Source organism: Esox lucius, chromosome 17 (assembly GCF_011004845.1).
Source record: "Esox lucius isolate fEsoLuc1 chromosome 17, fEsoLuc1.pri, whole genome shotgun sequence".
NCBI lineage: Eukaryota > Metazoa > Chordata > Actinopteri > Esociformes > Esocidae > Esox > Esox lucius.
This window is the reverse complement of record NC_047585.1, coordinates 973021-998644: the sequence shown is the minus strand read 5'-3', so window position 1 is coordinate 998644 and position 25624 is coordinate 973021. Positions and strand designations below refer to the sequence as shown.

Genomic DNA, 25624 nt, shown 5'->3' with positions numbered 1-25624 from the left:
GTTTTTTTGCCAATTCTTTAAAAAAACATGCCATATGTACAACTATTCTGCAACCAAAACATTTTCAAGGTGCCACAGTTGAGATATCTCTTAAGGGTATTACAGATTGGGTTCATAAGAATTTCAGTTTATACTTTTCACCTTTTCTAACATCTCCAAAGACAGACAGTTGGCTTACGCAGTAAGCACATTTTGCAGGAATCACAGTTTGAAAGAAAGTAAAGAAACTGCTTGATTTTCTTTTGAAGTACATTTTCAGCATAGCTGTATTGAGCTGTATTAATCAAACAGCAATTTGTGTTACGTAGAAGGGATTTGATCAGCAAATTGCCATGAGAGGCCGTCAAAAAAAAATCCCCTCCCATTTCTATGTACATACACAGGAAAGAAAATAATGACAAAAGAAAGCTGCTGTGTAGCAAAGCATATAACATCTGCTCAGACTTCTTAGAAAAAGACTGTAATTGAGGTGGTCAAACTATTATGGCAGACAATGCCATGTGAAGAACACTGATCTGCAGCTATCAAGGCCAAAGTGTACATGTGTGTGTCTGGAATGTGTGTGTGTGTGTGTCTGTGTGTGTACCATGGGGGGCAGGGCCACTCCAGAGTCGGTGCAGACCAGCTGAATCACACAGCCGTAACAGATGAAGCCCTCACAGACCGGGAACTCCCCTTGGTCAGCATGCTCGTCCTCCACTGCGCACAAAGACATACACGTATACACACACTGTTAATTAGGTAAAACAATCTGAATGAGTAGCAGTAGGATGGAAACACAAAGTACAGATGAGGTACTTTTGGGGCTCAACCGTTTGGAATAGGTTGGAAACCATAATTTGCAAATGTTTTCTCTTTAAAGTTGAAAAATAAATATTATCCTAGCTTTACCACTAGTTTCAGGATTGACTTCTTCCTTTCATGGGGCTCCGATAAGTCATTCTACCCACTGCATGGGGAAGATGTTGAGAGACAGAGTGTGGATGAGGTACTGAGCAACAGCGGCTTAGACAGCGGTGCATACATACCTAGAGTGACCATAAATGCTGTCCACTGTCTGGCACTGGCAACAAATGCCCCTTGTTCTACAGCCAGGTAACGTGTGCTGACGGTTTGGGACCGCAATCGGTTGAATAGGGCCACCCTTGACCCTGCATAAATACACACTGCAAATGGACACACACATACATACAGTCACAAACACAGGCACCCACAAATGTTCAGTTTGGCTAAACAGGGACAACTAAATGTATTTCCCTTCAAAATCTGTTTTCTAACACTAACGTTAGTGTTACACTTTACCTTAAACCTAACACCTTACCATAATTTTAACTTATCCCTAAACTTAACACTCAACCCCCAAAATATTATAATTTTCTTGATGAGGACATTTTAGGACCAATATAGTGAAACAAGTCCACATACATAAATTTCCAAAAAAGTTGGGACGCTGTGTGAAATGTAATTTCACTGTATTCAATGCCAGGCTGGTTCATCACATAGTACAAAGACAACATATCAAATGTTGAACCCGAGAAATGTTATTGTTTCTTGAAAAATATATGCCCAATTAGAATTTTCTGCCAGCAACATGTTTCAGAAATGCTGGAACAGGGGCAACAAAAGACTGGAAAAGTTTTTGAATGCAAAAAAAAAAAACTGGTAGAACATCTCACAACTAATTACACTGAACAAAATTATAAACGCAACACATTAAAGTCAACCAATACAGTGAAACTGCACATTTTAGAGTGGCCTTTTATTGTGGCCAGCCTAAGGCATACCTGTGCAATAATCATGCTGTCTAATCAGCATCTAGATATGCCACACCTGTGAGGTGAATGGATTATCTTGGCAAAAGAGAAGTGCTCACTAACCCAGATTTAGACAGATTTGTGAACAATATTTGAGAAAAATAGGCCTTTTGTGTACATAGGGAAAGTCTTAGATCTTTGGGTTCATCTCATGATAATAGGGGGCAAAAACAAAAGTGTTGCATTTATAATTTTGTTCAGTGTAGGTAAATTGACAACAGGTCAGAGAGAATTGGTCTGTCAGAAGAAAAGATGGGGAGGGGTTCACCAATCTGTGAAAGACTGCACAGGCAAATAGTGCAAACATTTAAGAATAATGTTTCTCAACATGAAATTGCTTTGGGGATCTCATTATCTATGGTACATAGATATAATTAAAAGATTCAGAGAAATCTCTGCACGCAAGGGACAAGCCCGAAAACCAATATTGGATGGCCGTGATCTTCGGGCTCTCAGGCAGCACTGCATTCAAAACAGACAGGATTCTGAAGCACTTCCAAATACCACTGTCTGTAAACACAGTATATCACTTCATCCACAAATGCAAGTTAAAAATACCATGCAAAGATGAACCCATATATAAACAAGATCCAGACTTGCCGCCACCTTCTTTGGGCCTGAGCTCCTTTAAGATGGACTGAGGTGAAGTGGAAAACTGTCATGTGGTCACAGGTGTGTGAGTGCTATGGCAAAAACAAAAACATGCACCCCTTTGGGTCCCGAGGTCCAGGATTGGGAAACACTGGCCTAGATAACAACACATTCTCTCTCTGTAGGTCACAACTCTGCCAACCTCAGGAATGTGGAATATTTACATTGACCATCTGGCATGGGGGTTCTTGTGGAAATGTGATCTGTGATAGGTAGACACACCCTTCAATGTAAATTATGGCTTGCAACCATCTTTACAGTGAGACAATTTTAGAATGTTCTTTTCAGAAGGACAACTCTACTGTATTTTTCCAATAAATACTGAATGATCTCCCTCAATTTTTGACCAAGTACATTCTTACTAAAGTAACCACTATATGAACGATATATTCCAATAAGGCCTTGCTTATTTCAGAAAAATACAACAAAGGAGAACTTGAACTTTTGAGCTGCTGAAATCCTATATCAAACAAGAATGGGAAAACATTTCATTTTCAAAATTATAGCATTTGGCTTCCTCAGTTCCCAAATGCTTACTGGGTATTGCTAAAAGAAATCTAATTCAAAATTGGCATGTATTTTTCCAAAAACAATACAATTTCTCAGTTTCAACATTTGATATGTGGTCTTTGAATTATTGTCAATTAAATATAGGGTTAAATGATTTGCACATCATTGCATTCTCTTTTTATTTGAAATATACACAGCGTCCCAACTCTTTTGGAAATGGGGTTGTACAAAGTCATACTACACAATTAAGCATGCAACCATTTGTAAAATAATACTACTATCTCTCCAGGATGAGTAAACTAGGTATTTTTACATTATAACACAATGCACCTTGTCCATTGTCCCACGACAATATGAGAAATTCGACGTCACCCCACTTGTGATATTAGCTGTCAAACGTCTCTGGTGCCTTTCCTGGGGCCCATGTCAACACAACAGCTCTTGTAGTGTGTTTTTCTGCATCATGAGTTCAAATGTCTGGTGTAACTAGGAGTTGCAACCTGCCCTGGACCTCCACCCTCAACCTACCATGACTAGGGACTGTGGCACATTAAGATCACTTGTCACTCACAGTCAGCATTCTTCATTGACTGCCTCTTCTGGGACGGCTTGGAGATCACTTTAATCAACTTGCTTTGGAAGGAGCCAATTTCCTGCCCACTGCTGAGGAGGAGCTTGAGGACCAAGCGAAAGTGCTTTCTTTTATCTGTGTCGGAGATGTACAGGGACTTGGCACAAGCAAACATCTGAAAACATTTTTAAATCAGAAGATGTTTGGCCTGTCAACAGTTTCCTGTATTCAAATGTTTAGAAATGTTGTCTTGTTCAATTTTGTCTTGTTTTTTTTTAACAAAAAAGGTGTCCCTATTTCCCTTGATCTAATTGTATTTAGATTTCTCACCTTGGCATCAGGTTGGTCCTCAAAGGTAAGTTTGAAGCTGTCTGCCTGGGCAACAGAGGAGCTGTCCAGGCTCATATAACCACAGAGTCTGTAGCAGGAGTCCACTGCACCAGCAACTACGTAAGATTACAGACTTCAAGTCAAATAGTGCATAGAAAATGTGAATAGAAAATGTGGGGAACAAGTATCCTTAGACTCACCATTCAAAAGGTCTTCTTTCAGTTTCCATCCTGAGCCACTGATGTAAACACAAGGAGGTGGGCAGAAAAACCTATGGTATGAAGACAAACAACCCTGTTATATCATTCCTAAAGCATGTAGCTAAGGTATTTCAACAACATAACCTACTAAACCGCATGTGATTTATTTTTATTAGGATCCCCATAACATAATGCAATTGCAGCAACTACTCTTCCTAGGGTCCACATAAAACATAAAAAAAACGATTATCCAGACAACATATCACTGACCATAAAACATTCCTGATGGATGAATTGTGTTCATGTTTTTTTTTTACCAGTCAGTGCTGTGTTACAAACCGTATCATTGACCATAAAACATTCCTGATGGATGAATTGTGTTCATGTTTTTTTTTACCAGTCAGTGCTGTGTTACAAACCGTATCATTGACCATAATACATTCATGATACAGTCAGTGCTGTGTTACGAACCTGAGGAATTCAAGACATTGAGAGGATCTTCAACCTTGTCGACTTACCGTTTCTCATTGCCATATGATTTCTGTGCAACCTTTGCATGAATTATCCGCACCGACTGATCAGAGCGATACTGGAGATACTGTCTCACTGATTCCCTGGTCACTTTTGGCAGAGGAGAGAAACATTGATCTGGTCTGCTGAATGAACAGAACAAGACACAAAAAGAGACATAAACTCTATTGATGTTTTTCTTTAGACTGAAGTACAGAAAATGAATAAGAAGATTAATAAAATGTATTCCAATGTAGGATTCTACTCAGAATTCAAGATTCTTGTACTAAGGGCCTATTAAGACCTATTAACAGGGCTAGATAGTTGGCAGCTTGATTGTAGCATGCCAACAGCCAGTCCAACATAATAATAAACTAAAGGAAAAAGGGTTGGGTGTAACGAGTGCAGCACCTGACAAACAGTTCCTTCCATAAGTATTGGAACATTAAAGTCAAAATGATTTGTTTTGCTGTACGCTGATGGTAAATGAAAATGTGTATGGGTACAGACAGTCACCTTTTATTTCTAGCTGTTTGAACACGTGTTTTACCAACTAAGAATAACATTACTGTCAGGGTTTCATCCCCCAATTTTAAGTGACCATAAGGATTGGGACATTTGGCTCACAGGTGTTTCTAATTTGCCTCTCTGGGAGCCATCACCTTATCGTGGTGGAGAGGTTTGTGTGTTCCTATGAACCTGAGGGCTGTGTTGTCCGGGCCTTAGTGCTTCTGGTAGGGTTTCCCATGGCAAAGTGGTCTCAGGGGATGAGCCAGACTAAGAATGGTTCAAAAATACTCCATGTATAAACGAGGAAGAGGAGGAGTTACCCTGCCCGGAGGAAGCCCGGGGCCCCCGTCTGGAGCCAGGCCCAGAGGGAGGACTCGCCGGCGAGCGCCTGGTGGCCGGGTTTTCCACGGAGCCCGGTCGGGCATAGCCCGAAAAAGCAACGTGGCACCCCCCACTCCATCCTATGGGCCCCATCCTAGTGGTGACTCATGGGAGGAACCGCTGGGGTCGGGTGCGCTGCCATATGAGTGGCAGTGAAGGCCAGGGGCTCTGGGGACGTGGAACATCACCTCTCTGTGGGGGAAGGAGCCGGAACTTGTGAGGGAGGTGGAGCGCTATCAGTTAGATCTGGTGGGGCTTACATCCACTCACAGTCTCGGTTCTGGAACCATACTCCTGGATAGGGGATGGACTTTATTCTTCTCTGGAGTTGCCCAGGGTGTGAGGCGCCGGGCGGTGGTTGGGATACCCCAGGCTGAGTGCCACTATTTTGGAGTTTACCCCAGTGGAGGAGAGGGTCGCCTCCCTACGCCTACGGGTTGTGGGGGGGGAATCTCTGACTGTTGTTTGTGCATATGCTCCGAACAGCAGTTCGGAGTATTTGGCCTTCTTGTAGACCCTGAATGGAGTCCTGTATGGGGCTCCAGTAAGGGACTCCATAATTCTGCTGGGGGACTTCAACGCACACATGGGCAATGATGGAGACACCTGGAGAGGCATGATAGGGAGGAACGGCCTCCCTGATCTGAACTCGAGTGGTCGTTTGTTGTTAGAGTTCTGTGCTAGTCATGGATTATCTATAACGAACACCATGTTCGAACATAAGGATGCTCATAAGTGTACGTGGTACCAGAGCACCCTAGGCCGAAGGCCTTCAGCAATCACTGGACCGGTTCGCAGCCGAGTGCGAAGCGTTTGGGATGAGGATTAGCACCTCTAAATCTGAGGTAATGGTTCTCAGCAGGAAACCGATGGAGTGCCTTCTCCGGGTAGGGAATGCGGCGTTACCCCAAGTAACGGAGTTCAAGTATCTCGGGGTCTTGTTCGCGAGTGAGGGGAAAATGGAGCAGGAGATTGGCCGGAGAATCGGAGCAGCAGGGGCGGTATTGCATTCGCTTTACAGCACCGTTGTGACAAAAAGAGAGCTGAGCTGGAAGGCAAAGCTCTCGATATACCGGTCAATTTTCCTTCCTACCCTCACCTATGGTCATGAAGGCTGGGTCATGACCGAAAGAACAAGATCGCGAGTACAAGCGGCTGAAATGGGTTTTCTCAGAAGGGTGACTTTGCATCGAAAGGAGCCAGCTGAGGTGGTTCGGGCATCTGGTAAGGATGCCCCCAGGACGTCTCCCTAGGGAGGTGTTCCAGGCATGTCCAGCTGGGAGGAGACCTCGGGGTAGGCCCAGGACTAGGTGGAGAGATTATATTTCGACACTGGCCTGGGAACACCTCGGGATCCCCCAGTCAGAGCTGGCAAATGTGGCTCGGGAAAAGGAAGTTTGGGGTCCCCTGCTGGAGCTGCTGCCCCCGTGACCTGATACAGATAAGCGGATGAAGATGAGATGAGATGTTTCTAATTTGTTAGGTACTTCCTGTTGCATGGATTGTTCACACATGAAAGAGTTGTGAATGTGTGGTAGTTCTGTCCTTTGCTTTTGCCTTTGAAGTCTGTGTTTGGTGTCTGTAAATGTAATACAACTTGAAGACTAGTTAGCTGCTTAAAGAAAAGAAAGAAAATGCAAGCAATTTGGATGCTGAAAGAAAAGATGAACTAAATTAGATCTATAACACAGAAGTTGGTCATAGTCAAATCAACAATTTGGAATGTGCAGATAAAGAAAGAAACCACAGGTTTGGGAATTGGAAATTGGAATTGGAAAAGACCAGGTCGGCCAAGGAAAACACCAGCAGTTGACGACAGAAAAATGACTCTGAAAAACCATCCTAAACTAGGTGTCAGTGAAATCACCAACAACCTCCAGTACACTGAGGTGAAAGTGTCACAATCTATGGTTTGCAGAATGCTGGCAGCAGAATTACGAAGTCTACAGTGCTAGATGCAAACCTGTAATCACTAAAAACAGAAAAACTTATCAAATTAGAATTTGCTATAAAGTACAAAGATCAGCTGGTCCAGCTTGGGAACAGAGTTTTATGGACAGGTGAGACAAAAGTGAACTTTTATCATAATGATAGGAAGACAATAGTGTGGAGACATGTGGAACCTCCTATGTCACCACTCACATATCTAGAATTAATGTCATGTCAGCACGCAACGAGCACAAGCCTCCAGTTCCACAGTTTCACAGTTGCCACGATCATTGTCTCCCGTTTATTGAGTGCACCTGTTACATTTGTCTTCAACATTATTTAGGCACACCTTTGTCACTGGTTTATTGTTGAGTATTGTTTTGGTCGTAGCCTAGATCACTCTCTGTTAAAGTAAAGTCTCCTTTTTGTTTTCTTTTGTATTACCACTCCTAGTTATGTTTATTTTGCCTTGTATTTTGCTTATTAAACGTTTGACTTTCGTCAACGAGGTGCTTGGGACATGTTTACACTAGGACCGCCAAATGTCTATGGGAATTTGAGTTTGTAATTAAAATAAAACTGCCATTTTGAAAGCTACACCCTCCTCCTTCCATGACTTTTCCTAGATGAGCGTATATTACATTGATCCAGTGTCAGAATTTTAAACAAAACAAAACAAAATCGCATACACATCCTATCATCTCTCTTTGAATCACCAATTATCAATTCAGCAAATATATAACACGGTACTGTTTTTCATCAATACAATCGACAAATAACTTTTCTATATTTTCATTTAGGCTACTGTAAATCATTCTTTGAAATTGTGTACATGTTGTTCACATTCTTTTTACATTATTTTTAAGACATGTTGTTTACATTCTGTTAAAAGTATATGTCTACTTTGGGAACCTCATTGCTGCTATCACTGCATTTCAGTTGCACATGCCACCTTGCACCTTCAATTTGCACATTTATACATCCCACTTATAACAAACTGTTCTTAATTGTTTCAAATGTAAATTTTTTGCACTCTTCTATTTGCACTTCTGGTTAGATGCTAACTGCATTTCGTTATACTGTACTTGTACTTGTTCAATGACAAAGTTGAATCTAATCTAATGAATAGCAATGAAATAGCAATGACATCAATGGATGAATGGGCAATAACCCCCTGATCAACCCAGACACACCTATGCATGTGACTGAAGTGTAATGATGAAGAATGATGATGAGGGTAGAAATTGTAAATAATCTGAACTCAGTGAGCAAGTCAGACACAACTCAGACACAATTTGCAGTGTTTAGTTCATAATGGCAAACAGAACCCAACGATTTGACACCCTGACAGCATTGCAGATGCTGCAAAATGTAGATGAGATGGAGTCAGATAGAAATAGATCCTGAAATCTATGTGTTGGATGTCGGGTCATCATCTGATTCTGATAATAAGCTGCCACCTCAAATGCCTGAGCCTCCTCGCAAAAAAAAAAGAAATGAACAAACAGCGACCGCAAATGCCACTGTGAGACACTACTGTAAGTTATCCTGTAATGATACTTTTACTCTACTCATTGAATATATATTTGTAAATTTTGTTATTCATGTATGTCACAGTGTGGTAAGCAAAGGAGACCGGGCGCAGGATGAATGGTGAAACAAACGTTTACTACACAAGGGCAGTTATAGGCTGTAGTAGTGAACTAGTGTAGGCTACTGTAAATCATCCTTTGATCATGCTTTTACTTTGCTAATCAAATTTACAAATAGAATTAATTGAATAATACACTGCAATGTTATTTGGAGAGGCTACATATCCTTGGATCTATCAATTTTATTTCTATGAATAGGCTGTAGTCTATGTGTGTTATTCATTCTTTGAAATGTTTGGTGTTCAGGCAACCGTGCTTTAGGCCTATGTACTGCTATTCATGTGCATATCCTTTGATCGTCGCAAACTGGTCGATAATGTCACTTATTTTACCTTGTACATCATCAAAATGAGATTAAAATTATAACTACATTCTAATAGATTTATTTTGAATAATTGATGCGTTGTGTCATTATCATTTTGTACATTTGTAGGGCCTAATAAACAAATGAAAATACTATAGCCTGTGTTGTTGTAAATGATCGTTCTATGCATTCTTTTTTGTCTATTTTTTCTGCAAGTGGTAAGACCTTCAATACAAACATATTCTTTTATTTTCAAATTATTTAACTATTTAAAACTAAAAAAATCTGTAATTCATTATTTTTGACTATTCTATACAGTTTGATGATGACCCAGTAGATGAACAGATGCTCTGGCTGGAAGGTGATAATGCAGAGGAGAATGTGTATGCTAATAGGGCTGATTCGTATGCTAATTACATGAAACAGCGTTTGGCTCTGGCTGATAGTGTTTGTATGAAAGGCTTGGCGGTTCTAGTGTTACATTGGTTTGTGATTGTAGAATGTAGGCAATATACTTGTCTGTTCCTCTACCTCTGAGTCACATGTCCAGCAAGTTAGACAGGTCTGGCTCTGGTTATTACAGGACAATCTTTATGTGAATTTAGAGAAGTGTGAGTCCCATAAGCAAACCATCTCCTTTCTTGGTTATGTAATTAGTCACAAGGGTCTTTGCATGCCGTAGTGCAATGACCACGCCCGTCCACAGTGAAAGAACTGTAGCGTTTTTGGGGATTTGCACATTTCTACTGCCATTTTATCCACTCTTTCAGTTCTGTGGCTGTGCCCCTGACAAATCTCATCAAGGGTGCTTCCTATAGCCTCCCATGGAATCCGTCTGCTGAATGGGTGTTAATGGAGCTAAAGAGGAGATTCACTGAGGCTCCTGTCCTATGTAACCCTGATCCCTCTATCCCTTTCTTGGTGGAAGTAGATGCCTCTGAGTGAGGTGTAGGTGCTATCCTTTCCCAGCCATCCTTTGCCAGGCCCAGGCTTCTCCAGCCAAGCTGCACCCAGCCAAGCTGCACATTTTCACTTAGGGGTGTACTCACTTTTGCTGCCAGCAGTTTAGACATTAATGGCTGTGTGTTGTGTTATACAAGCTGTACACTCACTACTTTACATTGTAGCAAAGTGTAATTTCTTCAGTGTTGTCGTATGAAAAGATATAATCAAATATTTACAAAAATGTGAGGGGTGTACTCACTTTTGTGAGATACTGTATGTGCCAGTGGGTGTGCAAGCCACTCATAACTTGGGCACATACAACTCTGGCGTCAGGCCATCCAGGGACCATGCACACGCAACAAATCCTATCTGCACATTATTGGTGGCCCACTATGAAACGGGATGTTCAAGAATTCAATACTGTCATGTTCTGTTTATGCACACGCGAGAACTCCTCGACACCTGCCCGCTGAAACCCTGGAACCACTACCCTTCTCGCAACATCCTGGGTTCCATGTCCTCGTGGACTTCGTTACAGACCTACCAGAATCAAAAGGTCATACCACAGTAATAGTTGTGGTGGATAGATCTTTTAAAGCTTGTCGGTTAATACCCATACCAGGCTTGGCAACTGCTCCACAGCTGAAGCCATGTTCGTCAATGTGTTTTCCAGCGCTATGGGATCCCGGAAGACAGTGTTAGTGACTGGAATACACAATTCATCTCACAATTTTGGAGGGAATTCATGGAAAGTTTGGGGGTGACAAATAGCCTTACCTTGGGTTATCACACACAATCTAACAAACAAGTAGAATGGATGATTCAAGAATTGGGGAGATATTTACACATTTGCTACAACAATCAACAACTAAGCAAAAAGCTTAGCATGCAGTTCATTGGTTCCTTCAAGATTATCAAACACGTCAATAGGCTAACCTACAGTTGTGCTCAAAAGTTTGCATACCCTTGTAGAATTGGTAATATATGGACCATTTGTAAAGAAAACATGAGTGCGCAGGCAAAACAGATTTTATTTCTTATGGGATTCATATTCAACTGTAGGTTATAACATGCCCTTACTTCTTAATACTGTGTATTACTGGAGGGTCAACTTGGACTTGTGCTTAAGGTCATTGTCGTGCTGGAAAGTCCAAGAGCGTCCCATGCACAGCTTTCGTGAAGAAGAATGTAAATTGTCTGCCAGTATTTTCTTTCTTGCCATCAATTTTCACAAGATTTCTTGTGGCTTTAGAGCTCACATACCCCCAAAACATCATTGAGACACTACCATGCTTAACAGTGGGAATGGTATTCTGTTCACTATAGGCATTGTTGACCCCTCTCCAAACATAGCGCTTACGGTTGTGACCATATGGTTGTGCCAGAAGCTGTGAGGCGTGTCAAGGTTTTGTCGGGTATATTGTAACCAGGCTTTTTTGTGGCATTGGTGCAGTAAAGGCTACTTTCTGATAACTCGAACATGCAGCTCATTTTTGTTCAAGTATCGTCTTATTGTGCTCCTTGAAACAACCACACATTCTTTTTCCAGAGCAGCCTGTATTTCTCCTGATGTTACCTGTGGGTTTTTCTTCGTGTCCCGAACAATTCTTCTGGCAGTTTTGGCTGACATCTTTCTCGGTCTACCTGACCTTGGTTTGGTATTTTCTACTTCTTAATAAGTGATTGAACAGTACTGATTGGCATTTGCAAAGCTTTGGATATCTTTTGTTATCCTTTTCCATCTTTATAAAGTTCCCTTACCTTGGTATGCAGGTCTTTTGACAGTTCTTTTCTGCTCACCATGGCTCAATATCTAGCCTGCTCAGTGCATCCACATGAGAGCTGAGAAATTAATTGACTATTTATACGCAGACACACACAATTTAAAAAGCCACAGGTATGGGAAATTCACTTTTAATTGCCATTTTCACCTGTGTGTGTCACCTTGTGTGGCCAAAACATTCAAGGGTATGTAAACTTTTGCTCAGGGCCATTTGGGTGATTTCTGTTATCGTTATGATTTAAAAAGGAGCCAAACAACTATGTGATAATAAATGACTTCATAAGATCACTATCCTTAAATAAAAGACTGATCATGCAAAAAAAACGGTCATATTTTTTAAAATCTATGCAAATGAAATCATAAGTTCACAATTTCTTATGAAACATATGAACAGAACTTTATATAACATGCATGCTTCTTGTCTGTCCTAACATTCTCTGGATCCTGTTTACCATGGTGCTTTAGGGTTAATTAACAACTGTAGTGCGCTCACTCATCACTGTGTTCTGTACAATAGAGTAGGCTGGCCCATATTTTTGGGACGTTGGCTCTCTCATTGGTCCTTTTTAATTTACAAAACTTTTCTTTGACAACATATGTTTTTGTTTGTTGGTACCCCTCTTTGCCAGGACACTCCTGTAAAATAGATTTTTAATCTCAGTGAGTCCTTTTTCAGGTTAAAAAAAGGTTTTATTTTATTTTTAACTCTAAACACATTTCTCTTTCCAATAATCTTCAAAAGATGAAAGACAGAGAGACAGGGAGAGAGAAAGACAGCGGAAGAAAGTGGGAGGGAGAGAGAACTATTTACTTATTACCCATAGAGCTAAAGTCATGAAATGTGCCTCATAATTTGAAGTGTTGAAAAGGTTCTCTGACACAACTGGAAAGGTGGACATAGAGACAAAAGAAGAGGGAAAATGAACCAAACAGCAGGATACTAAATTGAAATGGGGTATCCATAATTGGCACTGGCACAATCTTGCTCTGACTTTTGTGTAAACGGCCTAAGTAAAATAGTTTCTGTGAAGACAGTGGCACAATGGGCACCTACTCTGTAATTTCTCTGTGAGAAAACTCCAATAGCAGATCAGAATAATGAATGTGTACTTAGCACACTGCACAACTATTATGCATCACGTGTATTTAGGGTAAATTTTTAGCTCTGACTCATATCGTATCAGTAAAATACAGCCTTACGGTTAAAGCATTGAGCCAGTAACTGAAAGATTTCTCCTTTGAATCCCAGTGCCAACAAGGTCATAATCTGATGCTCATGTAAGTCAATCTTGATAAGTGCGTCTTGTTAATAAGTAAAATGTCAAATATGTTGGTTTTATATTCAGGTCGTTTTTGTTGACATATAGTACAAAAAAGTTTGGACACACCCAGTCATGAGTAAGCAAGTCCAAACTTTTTACTTGTACTGTAACTATTCATCTTAAAATGTGTCATTCCATACTAGCATGTTAACTGTAATTGTGGGCTTGCAGACTAAGTGCTGAGTGGAGCTCTAATTTCAGGGAATGTTCAGATCATGGTACTCTTTTTTGACCCTGGGTCGCAGTTGACTTGAGCTGTCTGCCGAAACACCACAGTGCCAGGAGTTTAAATTAGACTTTCTCTTGGAGGTCACTCTGTCAGTAGTAGCACAGATATATTGGTATTTCACACCAATGCTATATAGGGCTGACATAAACTAAATGCACACAGTTATGTTGACTTAAACCAAAATGACTGTCACTGTTGTATTTGGTAAATGTATGTTAATAATATTGTCTATTTAGGAAAAATTGTACCCCAATTAATGACATACATGCAACTCATTGTATTGATGAATCAATGCAAAAAAAAAATAGTATTGACTCTACACTGTAGAAGAGGCAGCCGCAACCCAGTCCTGGCATGTGTGCTTTGCCTTCCCAGCTGTTCTTCAAATGGGGGTAGGGTCTACACTTATACTCTCTTTGCCAGGATTTGAATACCTGCACAACCCCAGCTCCTTCATTCCATGACAGTTGAGATCAGGCTACAACTTCTGGAAAATACAAAAGGAAAAACTGTTCCTTCCCTATTTGTGACTGCACGTTGTTTTCTCCAAGCTGGTGACTGTGGAGAGGCTGGAATACCACTGTTACATCCTGGTTATACATTATTTCTCATTGTGGGTTTTCGTGAATCGCATTTAACCTAGTACCTGTTCCATTCCGACGGCCGAGGTTCCGTCCATAGCAGCGTTCCCAGGTGCGTGAGGGGATCCCCGGGAGGATTGAGGTGAGGCGCATCCAAGGAATCCCTTATCTGCTGTGATGCTGCAAATGGAATATAGACAGGGAGTTTTTATTAACTGATAGCATGTCAGTATTTTTGTTTCGTTTTTCTACTCGTCTATAGACTAATACAATGTTTGGTTAAATAGGTAATACTACCCAATTGGGAAATGGCATATGTCGTATTCTTTATTAGCGTCGCAATCAGATTGGTTGTTCAGATGTAATTATTAATGTTGACACCATAGATAATAGCTCAGTTTCTATTTATGGTTGCTGCTTCCCATCATAGGAAAATATCTAGCTCTGCGCTGTACTGTAGGCTAATTTATATAATGTAAGCTACTGATCAGTAAATAAAGATTGGCATGCGCTGGTATAACTTAATTTTAATAAATTAAGATATATTTTTTTTACTTTGACATCAAAACTTTTAAATTATTATTATTATTACAACTTATCTTTGGAAAGTTCCTTGTAATGGATAAGAAAATAAACTGCTTATTAGCCAAAAATAGGCTATTATTAAATAGCTGTTTTAAAAAACGTGTCTTACACTACATCAATCTGTAGAATTCGTTATTTAGATTTAATCAAACACTTAAACTGACTATTCTGCACCAGGTTCAAACAATTGAACTATTTTTCATTTTATATATTTGTGTTGTATGAATGTGTAATAATTTTGTCTATTACAGAGTGCGAAAATATCTATTAAGTTATTTAATTCAATTGTGATTTCTAGTAAGGTTTCAGAGATTGTTTGTCCACTCGTAACTGCCCCCTAGTGTGAGTTATGAAGATTGTATTTTAAGGAACCAAATAAAATGTGTTGGAGTTTTGTTGGCATGTTCTACAAAATTGTTAAAATCTAATCCTTAACATCCTCCATAAAGTCCATCAAAAGGGATATGAAGCTTACAACACAAACCTTACATGAGATAATCTCTAAACTTTATCTGTAAAGCTAACTTACATCGATATTGTACTTGGTCTACAATTTCTGTTTTTTCATTATCAGTAAACATGGCAGTAAGTAATTTCATATACAGCTCCAGAAAGAATTATGAGACCACTTGCAACTGTTTCTTTCCTTTTCAAAGAAAGTCAAAAAGGAAGGTTTTGAGTAAGGAACAGAAGGGTTAAATTTAAGAGACCACTGCAAATTGAATGCTTCTGTTCCTCCCTCAAAACCTTCCTTTTCAACTTTTTTGGAAAGAACAAAAAGGTGCAGTGGTCTCTTATTTTTTGCCAGAGCTGTGTGTGTGTGTGTGTATATATATATATATATATATATATATATATATATATATATATATAGTTTTTGTTTTTACATCCATTCCAGTTTGTTTCTAAAACAAAAATGTTGAATGGTTATTCATCATTGCAGGTCAAGAATATCTTGTAGGTGCACAGTGGTTACATGGAGCAGAAAAAAATACTATCAGTAGCAAAGTTCACATCTGCTTCCAATTGAGCAGGAACAAGAAGCTGCAGTGTTTCAATGTGAATATTGGCACAAGCTGTCACTCAACTTCCTAGCCACAGAGCCAGACACATACCTTTCTTTTCTTTACTCTCCCTCCCATTCCATCAAAACTACCCCTGGCTCCCCTCTTCTCTTTCCGTCAACCTCTACCTTGCACCCGAGCCCCCTGTGAAACTCAAACAGGGACAAATAATTGTCAGGACCTCATCCATTGGAGATAATGATTTGGGTTTCAGGATATTTTATAAAACATAAACAGATATACTAGGGAGAAATGTGAGCATTAACACTAATGGAATAAAAACCATGGTGTTTGGAAAGGTGGGCAAAGTTAATGAGAAATGGTGTCTCTCTGGATATGGGTGTCAGCTAAATTAATAAAATGTACAGTACTCTGAATGACCTAAAACAAATAAATCCTTGTTATTATCCTACTAATAGTGTTCCTCAGTGAGGCAAACCCAAGTTGTACTCCAGTAATATTTGTGAGCCTACAATTTAAATTAATGAGGCAGTGATCTTTTAACCTCTGAAACCTTAATGGGATCCACTTTCAAGCATTTAAAAAAAACAATTTGTCTCATTTCATCTCTGTTTCTCGTCATGATAGATGGGGGTTTGACGTGTATTATTTCATAATTTATGCACCAGGGAAACAGGCAGTTATTTATACAAACTTAAGAGTTTCCAATGACTCAGATGAACTTGAATAAATACATTAACATTCAAAAGTTTGTCCAGTCCAATTTCTTATTATTGGCCAGTCTGATATGTGGCTTTTTCTTTGCAACTCTGCCTAGAAGGCCAGTATAACAGAGTCGCCTCTTCACTGTTGATGTTGAGACTGATGTTTTGTGGGTACTATTTAATGAATTTGCCAGTTGAGGACCTGTGAAGCGTCTGTTTCTCCAACTAGACAATATAATGTATTTTTAGCCTTGTGATCAATTAGCCTTTTAAAATGATATACTTGGATTAGCAAGCACAATGTGCCATTGGATCACAGGAATGATGGTTGCTGATAATGGGCCTCTGTACGCCTATGTAGATACAATGCCCTCCACCATTATTGGCACCCCTAGTAAACATGAGAGAAAAAGGGTTATGAAAAATTCCCCTTTTGGTGAATTAGCTTAATGTCACACTGGAAAAAAATTAAAAACATCCAACCTTTAATTGAAGTGAATTTATTCAGGGAATTATTTTTTATTTTGAACAAAACTATGTGTGCCACAAGTGTTTAAGACATTTTCAAGCACTAATCCATGACTTCCTTTTACACTGGGGCATAAATATGAGGTGACACATAGGCCATATTCCCTTATTCATAAAGGTAAGAGAATACGCAAATCAAATGAGGGAAAAGTGTGATTGTCACAGTGCCAATGAGGCAGGGGCACCGGAGCTATGCGAGGATCCGCCCCTGAAGTAGGAAGGGGCGCTGGAGCAGAGGGAGGCTCCACCCCTGAAGCAGGAGGGGGCACCGGAGCAGAAGGAGGAGGTGGGAAAGCCAGGGCCTCGTCAGACTGCCACTCCGGAGGCGGCAGTAGCCCATCGTTCCACCCCTTCAGGGGTGGTAGTAGGGGCCCCTTTTCGAGCCACTCCAGAGGCGGTGGCTGCAGTGGCTCGTCATCCCACCCCTGGAAGAGTCTCTTCTTCCTCCTCTTTCAACTCTGGGTATTCCTACTCCCAAGGCTGCAGGGGCTTTCTCAAGAACCCCACGAGTGAGGCGGCAGGGGCTCTCCTGAGCCCCCATGAGTATGGCAGCAGGGGCTCTACCTCCCACCCTACCGAGGGTCCCCATAGTCCTAAAAAATCGTATGGGGGCTCTTCTGGGCTGATTGCTGGGCCTGCCTCCTGCCATCCTCTGGTCGCTGGGCCTGCCTCCTGCCATTCTGCCTCCTGCAGGTGAGGCAGGACATGTGGAGTAGGGCAAAAACGTAACATAAAAGGGTCCAACAAAAATAACAAAAGAAATTGGCACACCGCAAACTGAAGGCTAAAGCATAAACAATGAACCACAAACTAAAGCAAAACCAGAGCAACCTATAACCACAGGGAATGGCTATAAACAAATAGCTACTCACCTGAAAATGCCCATATCTACAAATAGAATGGAAGAGGAACAGGACCCAATTTTGCCTCCATGCACAGTGAGGCAAAACAATCCCCAAAGATCACTATTGGAGATTTACAGAGGAGGGTACCATCTTGGGGTTACAAAGTCTACAAAACTACCATTAGACGTCACCTCCATGCCAACAAATGATTTGGAAGGCATGCCAGAAAAAAGCCATTCCTCAGATTCTCAGATTCCTTTCTCTGTATACCTTATTAGATGTTACAGGAGAAGACTCAGTGCTGTTTTATTGGCAGAGGGAGTTTGTGCAAAGTATTAAATGCAGTGTTGCCAATAATTGTGGTGCATGTTTTTTTCAAAACAATTATTTCTTGATGCCAGATATTTTTTTTCTTGATACCAAATAAATCTACTTCAATTAAAGGTTGGATGTTTCTAATATTTCTCACGGTGACCAAGAGGTGAAATGTTTTACTCATACTGTACTAGGGGTGCCAATCATTGTGGAGGGCAATGTATTCCATTGAAAATTAGCCATTTTCAGCTACAATGGTCATTTACAACATTAACAATGTCTACACTGTATTTCTGATTAATTTGATGTTATTTTAATAGATAAAAAATTATTGACAAGGACACTGACAATCTAAGTGACCCAAAACTGAACAATAGTGTTATGAGGAGTCTTATCTAGTTTGGGTGTAGCCAAGCTCAAATCTATATATATATAGACATTTTAATGGACATTTTAATGTTATTCATTAAATATAATTTTTTTGTGGTTACCACAATACAAGACTCTGAATTGCCTCCATTTGCTAAGTACATTTTCACAATCATATTTACTTGTGTACATTGCTGCATTTAAAGATGCATTTGGTGATGTTTGGCAACTGGTTGTAGAAGTTGGTGAACCAAAACAAGTCCCTGAAAATTCTATACTATGTAATGTATGTGTCCAATATGTGCCGCATGTCATCAAAACAACTCTCTTTCAAACTTTGAAATGTATTAATCAAAGTAGAGTATGAAAGTGTTTCTACTTATAGATAATGCATAAATAACTAACATAAAACACATTGAAATAATAGTTATGTATTTGTAAAAGTCGCATCTTTAAATTAGCAGGAATAACAGTTCATCAACATTTCAGGCTAAACATTATATTTCAATGTCTGGATTTTTTAATATGGCATATTCTCCTGCTACACTACTTTATGTGGCATCCATGGACAGGGACAAAGAAGTAAATAGCCAATAAGCGATACCCACTGAAAAGGAGGGTTTACGGCATATGCACAACTGTGTACTCTCTTCATCCAAATCCCCCACCCCCTCTTTCCCTACACATCTCCCCAGTCCCAGGTTTATCTAAGGCCCAGATCTAGGGACAGACCTTAGGCACAGATCAAGTGACTGCCATGTTTTCCCAAATCCAGATCCTGGTGATTACAGGGAAATACAAATATATTTATTTAACCATTATTTAAACAGGTAAGTTGCTTGAGAACCAATTTGGTTCTCCTGGGAACTGAGATTAGTGTCTTATGAATCTATGAACTCACCTTGTCTCCTCTGTTCCTCGGTTTCTGCATCTCTGATGCTCTGCATGGTGTGGGAGCAATGCTAGTCCTGAAAAGAGGTAATCTCCCTTATGGCACGCACGTCCCAACAATAGGGCAGCAACTGTGCTTCACTTCCCCAGAGAAGCCATTTGTCTACAGTACCACTGCTTCTTTCCTTCTGACTTTCCCTAATATGAATAATGTGTCAATGTTAGTGTGTTACTGTTACCCACATCCCTCACTCCATTCTGGATCTATCTGCCCAGTAGCAGTGTGTCTGTCCATACACCAACCCCCCGCTTGTTTGTCTTGAGAGATTGTCACCTGTTGCTCATGCTCTGGGTTCTCAGCATCTGCTTTCTTCCACAAACACTGCAGGAGATAGCAAGAGAATGCCCAGAGACAAGAATAAGGTCCAACCATAGAAGGCTTGGTTAACTGCTATGCAGTAGCTGCTAACTGCATTAAACATGGAGTGATTTGTGTCTGAACATAAATGGCAAAACAAGACACCAGTATTTTATATCATGTAGGAAGTCAGAGTAACAGTCATCTGCACTTCCATGGAGCCACATCCCACACAGTACAATGGAAATGATGTTTTTGTAAACTCAAGGGATCTGGAGCAGTGTAAAGGAAGTATGGAAGTTGCATTAGAAGCATTGCATTGCTGCCTAAGGGCTATTTTCTGGGCTTGTCTGAAACATATGCTACAGTGGGGAGAACAAGTATTTGATACACTGCCGATTTTGCAGGTTTTCCCACTTACAAAGCATGTAGAAGTCTATAATTTTTATCATAGGTAGTCTTCTACTGTGAGGGACGGAATCTAAAACAAAAATCCAGAAAATCACATTGTATGATTTTTAAGTAATTCATTTGCATTTTATTGCATGACATAAGAATTTGATCACCTACCTACCAGTAAGAATTCTGGCTCTCACAGACCTGTTAGTTTTTCTTTAAGAAGCCCTCCTGTTTTCCATTCATTACCTGTATTAACTGCAACTGTTTGAACTCGTTACCTGTATAAAAGACACCTGTCCACACACTCAATCAAACAGACTCCAACCTCTCCACAATGGCCAAGACCAGAGAGCTGTGTAAGGACATCAGGGAAAAAATATAAGACCTGCACAAGGCTGGGATGGGCTACAGGACAATAGGCAAGCAGCTTGGGGAGAAGGCAACAACTGTTTGCACAATTATTAGAAAATGGAAGAAGTTCAAGATGAAGGTCAATCTCCCTCGTTCTGGGGTTCCATGCAAGATCTCACCTCGTGGGATATCAATGATCATGAGGAAGGTGAGGGATCAGCCCACAACTACATGGCAGGACCTGGTCAATGACCTGAAAAGAGCTGGGACACACTACGCCGTCATGGATTAAAATTCTGCAGCACATGCAACGTCCCAATGCTCAAGCCAGCGCATGTCCAGGCTCGTCTGAAGTTTGCCAATGACCATCTGGATGACCCAGAGTAGGAATGGGAGAAGGTCATGTGGTCTGATGAGACAAAAATAGAGCTTTTTGGTCTAAACTCCACTCGCCGTGTTTTGAGGAAGAAGAAGGATAAGTACAACACCAAGAACGTGAAGCATGGAGGTGGAAACATCATTCTTTGGGGATGCTTTTCTGCAAAGGGGACAGGACGACTGCACCGTATTGAGGGGAGGATGGAGGGGGCCATGTATCGTGAGATCTTGGCTGACAACTTTCTTCCCTCAGTAAGAGCATTGAAGATGGGTCGTGGCTGGGTCTTCCAGCATGACAACAACCCGAAACACACAGCCAGGGCAACTAAGGAGTGGCTCCATAAGAAGCATTTCAAGGTCCTGGAGTGGCCTACCCAGTCTTCAGACATGAACCCAATAGAACATCTTTGGAGGGAGCTGACAGTCCGTATTCAGAATGTCCGTATCCAGAAGGAGAAGGTCTGTATGGATGAGTGGGCCAAAATCCCTGCTGCAGTGTATGCAAACCTGGTCAAGAACTACAGGAAACATATGATATCTGTAATTGCAAAAAAAGGTTTCTGTACCAAATATTAAGTTCTGCTTTTCTGATGTATCGAATACTTATGTCATGCAATAAAATGCAAATTAATTACTTAAAAATCATACAACGTGATTTTCTAGATTTTTGTTTTAGATTCCGCCACTCACAGTTGAAGAGTACCTAAGATAAAAATTACAGACTTCTACATTCTTTCTAAGTGGTAAAACCTGCAAAATCGTCAGTGTATCAAATACTTGTTCTCCCCCACTGTATATAGTATTTGAAATGTTTGTAAACAGAACATCTGTAGATTGCTGTAGACAGAATATAGTGTATTTTATATTTATCCATACTACGCCTATAGAGTAAACACTGCATAAAAATGTTTTCATTGTGCATCAGCAAACCTTATAAACTAATATTTTTTCCCAGAACATAACTATAACAGTTTTATTGCCTTCTTGAAGAAGCATATGCTGTACAATCTGTACATTTTTGTTCCGTGGTAGGCTAAAATAGACTAGAAAGTTCCTTCTAGGAAGAACCCCTATTTTGTGTCTCGAAAATCATTCATAACCAATGTCAACATGGTAATAACGTCCTTCCATCTTTATTGTTGGCCATGTGTGCTATTAATTGTATGGTTAATTCAATTGCATTTAGCATTTAACAACAAATGACATGCAATTCACAGCTAATATATACATTTTAATTCCACAACTCATGTAGGCATATTATCATTCATTGTGGTGGGTTAATAGGGGAATAGTAAAGTGCACTGAATGTAGCGATAATTTGCAGTATATTGTGCAGTGACCCTTGGAGAGTAGGAGGCCTGGTAGTGAGGGCACCACTCTGTCGGGGTTGTGGTATAGTGAGGGACAGTGAGGCTACTTTGTACTTGCATACATGCAGGGATTTAAAGGAGACTACTGAGACATTTGCTTGAGACCCCATCACTTGGTCTCAGAGAAGACTAATCTAGATCACAATGCTGGTCTCTCTGAGCAGGATATGGCCTCTTTGCAAGGGCCAGATCTCTGTCATCTGTACATCTCTCTAAATGAATCCTCTTGTTTCTCTACTGCTAAATATTCTCTCCACCTCTCCTCTCATCTTACCTTTTTCTGTCTGTATCATATTCTACTTTAAATTGCTATCTTGCTGTCTTGCTGTCTTCTCAAATTGAAAAAATGAAACCAATAAATAACAACAATATCTTTTCAAACTGCATTTATCTGAGCGATAATTATAAACCTCACCAGGACCCCACTCTTAGGGCCCAAGAGAAGTACTTTTTATAATGCTCAGCTTAATTAAAAGCATTGCTATCGCATTAACAAGTCCCAGACATTTTCCAGGGATTACTCTTGCATCCCTTAGCCTGTGGTATTGTGAGAGATTATGGGTGGCCGATTAGATCTGTGTGCACCCTTCTATAAGGATAGGTGGCTCCTTTGTAGCTCCACCATCTGTTTTGCATCAGGGCAGGAATGTGCCACTGGGAAAGTGTTGTAGATAACCTGTTTTGTTCTGTGTTCTTTTGTTCCAGTAAACTGTGAAGCCGGCTTAGACCCAGTGTAAGCCCAGCACAGAGACATCCGGCTCTTAGACCATTATCCTGAACATGAGTCCGCTGTCTGTCTGTGTGTCTCTCCTGCTAGCATTGGCGGCCCTGGCTGGAGCTAGACCAAAAGCAGGTTAGCCAAGACCAATTGTGAAATAATTCATGTTTACTTGTCGGAGATTCATGCAGCTAATTCATGCAGGATTTTCACTCTGTCTTCTTATATATTCTTATCTACCAAAGCAGGACTGGAACAGAAGTGCAAGTCTGGCCCAGTGGACCTGGTTTTTATTATTGACAGCTCTCGAAGTGTGAGGCCCCATGAGTTCGAGACAATGCGCAAATTCATGATTGACATTATCCACACGCTGGATGTGGGGATGAATGCCACCCGGGTGGGCGTGGTGCAGTACTCCAGCCAGGTGTACTACCACTTTTCTTCTCAAATGTCATGGGTGTTCATACACATTATTGAAGAACTACGCATGGAAAGGGCAGACCATTCTTGGCATGAAATTTGTAGTTTGCCTACCGCTCCCATTCCTAGTTCTTGCAAATCCATGAACAAGGTCTAGATGACTGATGGCTTCTGTGATTCTAGGTCAAGAACGAATTCTCCCTGAAGACATACTCCAAGCTGCAAGGCATGGTAAAAGGCATCAATGAGATAATTCCCCTGGCACAGGGCACTATGACCGGCCTGGCCATCAGGTATGTTATGAACAATGCTTTCACGGCAGCTGAGGGAGACCGACCCAACGTGCCCAACGTAGCAGTCATCGTAACAGATGGCCGACCCCAGGATCGTGTAGCGGAGGTTGCCGCTGAGGCTCGGGACAAGGGAATTGAAATCTACGCGGTGGGTGTAGCACGGGCAGATGTGACCTCACTGCGTGCTGTAGCATCGACGCCCTTCGAGGACCATGTCTTCCTGGTTGAGTCATTTGACCTTATCCACCAGTTTGGCCTGCAGTTTCAGGACAAGCTCTGTGGTGGGTACTCTAACCCAGATTTACTTACAGATAGTGCATGGATATATTAAGATATGATGGGACAATCACTGAAGTCAGTAGCAGTAAATACTCTTTACTCAAAAAGTAGCAAAGTTACTTTTGGTTATTGATGACCTTCACACACTTCAGCAAAGAGCAGTAAAATGGTCACAAGAAAAACTAAAATAACTCAAACCTTCCTACCCGTCTGCAACTAATGCTTGCAGTATTAATTTTGTTTTCCTGTTGGTGCTCTTGAAGTGTGTGTATCAATGATGAAACATTTGTATTCGTACATTAAAAATGAGTAACACTTTCCCTAATCCTCAAACTCAGAATCGAGCTCAAAGTAGGATTTACAGCTCTCGCTATTAGTTACATCCGTGGCAGCACAAAGTCAAGCATCTAATTCTTATTAACGTGCATCACTTGATTTTGGGAACTTGATAATCTTTCAAAAGAGAATGAGAAAATCCTTGATAATACCAATGTTTTGAGAGGGATTAAAGGTTGATTTTTTTGCTCTTCTGCTGGGGTTCCAGGAATGGATTTGTGCCTGGAGTCTGACCATGGCTGTGAACAAATCTGTGAGAGCTCCCCTGGTTCTTTCCACTGCTTGTGTCGTCCAGGGTACACCCTTAACGAAGATGGCAAGACCTGCACAGGTAAAGACTATTATTGGGGCTGGACATATACAAACTTAGCACTTAGTGCTTTAATTCGATAACAGTACTTCTAAATAATTGTACCTGGTTATGTTTCTTTTTTCTGCCTTATACAGCCATAGATCTGTGTGCTGAGGGGAAACATGACTGTGGGCAGATCTGTATCCCCTCCCCTGGAGCCTTCACCTGTGGCTGCAACAGTGGCTTCACCCTGAACAATGACAAGAAGACTTGTACAAGTTAGTGAAGCTAACATCAGCCTAACAATATGATGTAGTAAAACCACCAGTTAACATCCTATATCCAACATTGCAATCATAAACTTCATAGTATATGGACAATACACACACGCATTCGCACACAGAAACACATTACCATAGTTTTTGGCTTCAGCTTAGATTCTAGAAAACTAAAATCAATCCTGTTAACAGTTTTCACTGTTGCAATGCTAAACAAAATATATATATATTCCTTTCTTTCATTATTTTTGTCAACTGTATTTAAACAATGTCATAGCTTAACAATGGACAGGAGACAATGCTTGTGCAAAGTTTGGTGGGTAACAAAAACTAAATTATTGGACACTACATCACTCACAGTTGATTTGTCCACTCCTATATTGTCACCAACAACTTGGTAGAAAGTCCCAGATGCATAGAAGTGCAGACCAATGAGGACCTGTTCTTCTACAGACAGACTGTGACTCCTTCGGGTTCTCCGTGGAAGTTTTGGTCTTCAATGTACTTAATATCAGCATTCCCCAAGCGAAAGCGAGCATACAGTTCTTCAGTGGTGTATTGCTCCAGTGGTTGTGCACGCTCAACATACACCCTTTGACGGTATCCTCTTCCACCAAAACGGTGGTAGCGATGGACAATACCTGCCATGTCAGTGCCTCTCTCTAAGT

At 40.7% G+C, this 25624-nt stretch overlaps 2 protein-coding genes across 12 annotated transcripts in view; one reads left to right on the top strand and one right to left on the bottom strand.

Annotated features, from left to right (window-relative positions):
* The window catches only part of rbpjl (recombination signal binding protein for immunoglobulin kappa J region-like), a 51789-nt gene extending 32249 nt beyond the window's left edge, over positions 1-19540 (bottom strand). Inside the window, exons 1-10 of the mRNA XM_029114070.2 lie at positions 19495-19540; positions 17537-17751; positions 17228-17414; positions 14288-14402; positions 4595-4732; positions 4077-4147; positions 3877-3992; positions 3547-3721; positions 1029-1166; positions 587-699 (exon numbers count right to left, since the gene is read on the bottom strand). Of these exons, the coding sequence (XP_028969903.2) occupies positions 587-699; positions 1029-1166; positions 3547-3721; positions 3877-3992; positions 4077-4147; positions 4595-4732; positions 14288-14402; positions 17228-17414; positions 17537-17751; positions 19495-19540 (1314 nt within the window). The remainder of the gene's footprint in view (positions 1-586; positions 700-1028; positions 1167-3546; positions 3722-3876; positions 3993-4076; positions 4148-4594; positions 4733-14287; positions 14403-17227; positions 17415-17536; positions 17752-19494) is intronic.
* Positions 14062-25624, top strand: part of matn4 (matrilin 4) — a 57175-nt gene continuing 45612 nt past the window's right edge. For 6 of the 11 annotated variants that reach the window (XM_020045012.2, XM_020045010.2, XM_020045011.2 and 3 more), the window contains exons 1-6: positions 14063-14364; positions 23046-23193; positions 23304-23482; positions 23662-24052; positions 24595-24717; positions 24834-24956. In XM_020045012.2, the coding sequence (XP_019900571.1) occupies positions 23121-23193; positions 23304-23482; positions 23662-24052; positions 24595-24717; positions 24834-24956 (889 nt within the window). In that variant the 5' untranslated portion in view covers positions 14063-14364; positions 23046-23120. Of the gene's footprint in view, positions 14365-23045; positions 23194-23303; positions 23483-23661; positions 24053-24594; positions 24718-24833; positions 24957-25624 lie in introns of all 11 variants that reach the window. The other 5 variants (XM_020045013.2, XM_034287052.1, XM_034287053.1 and 2 more) reach the window with 4 other exon arrangements.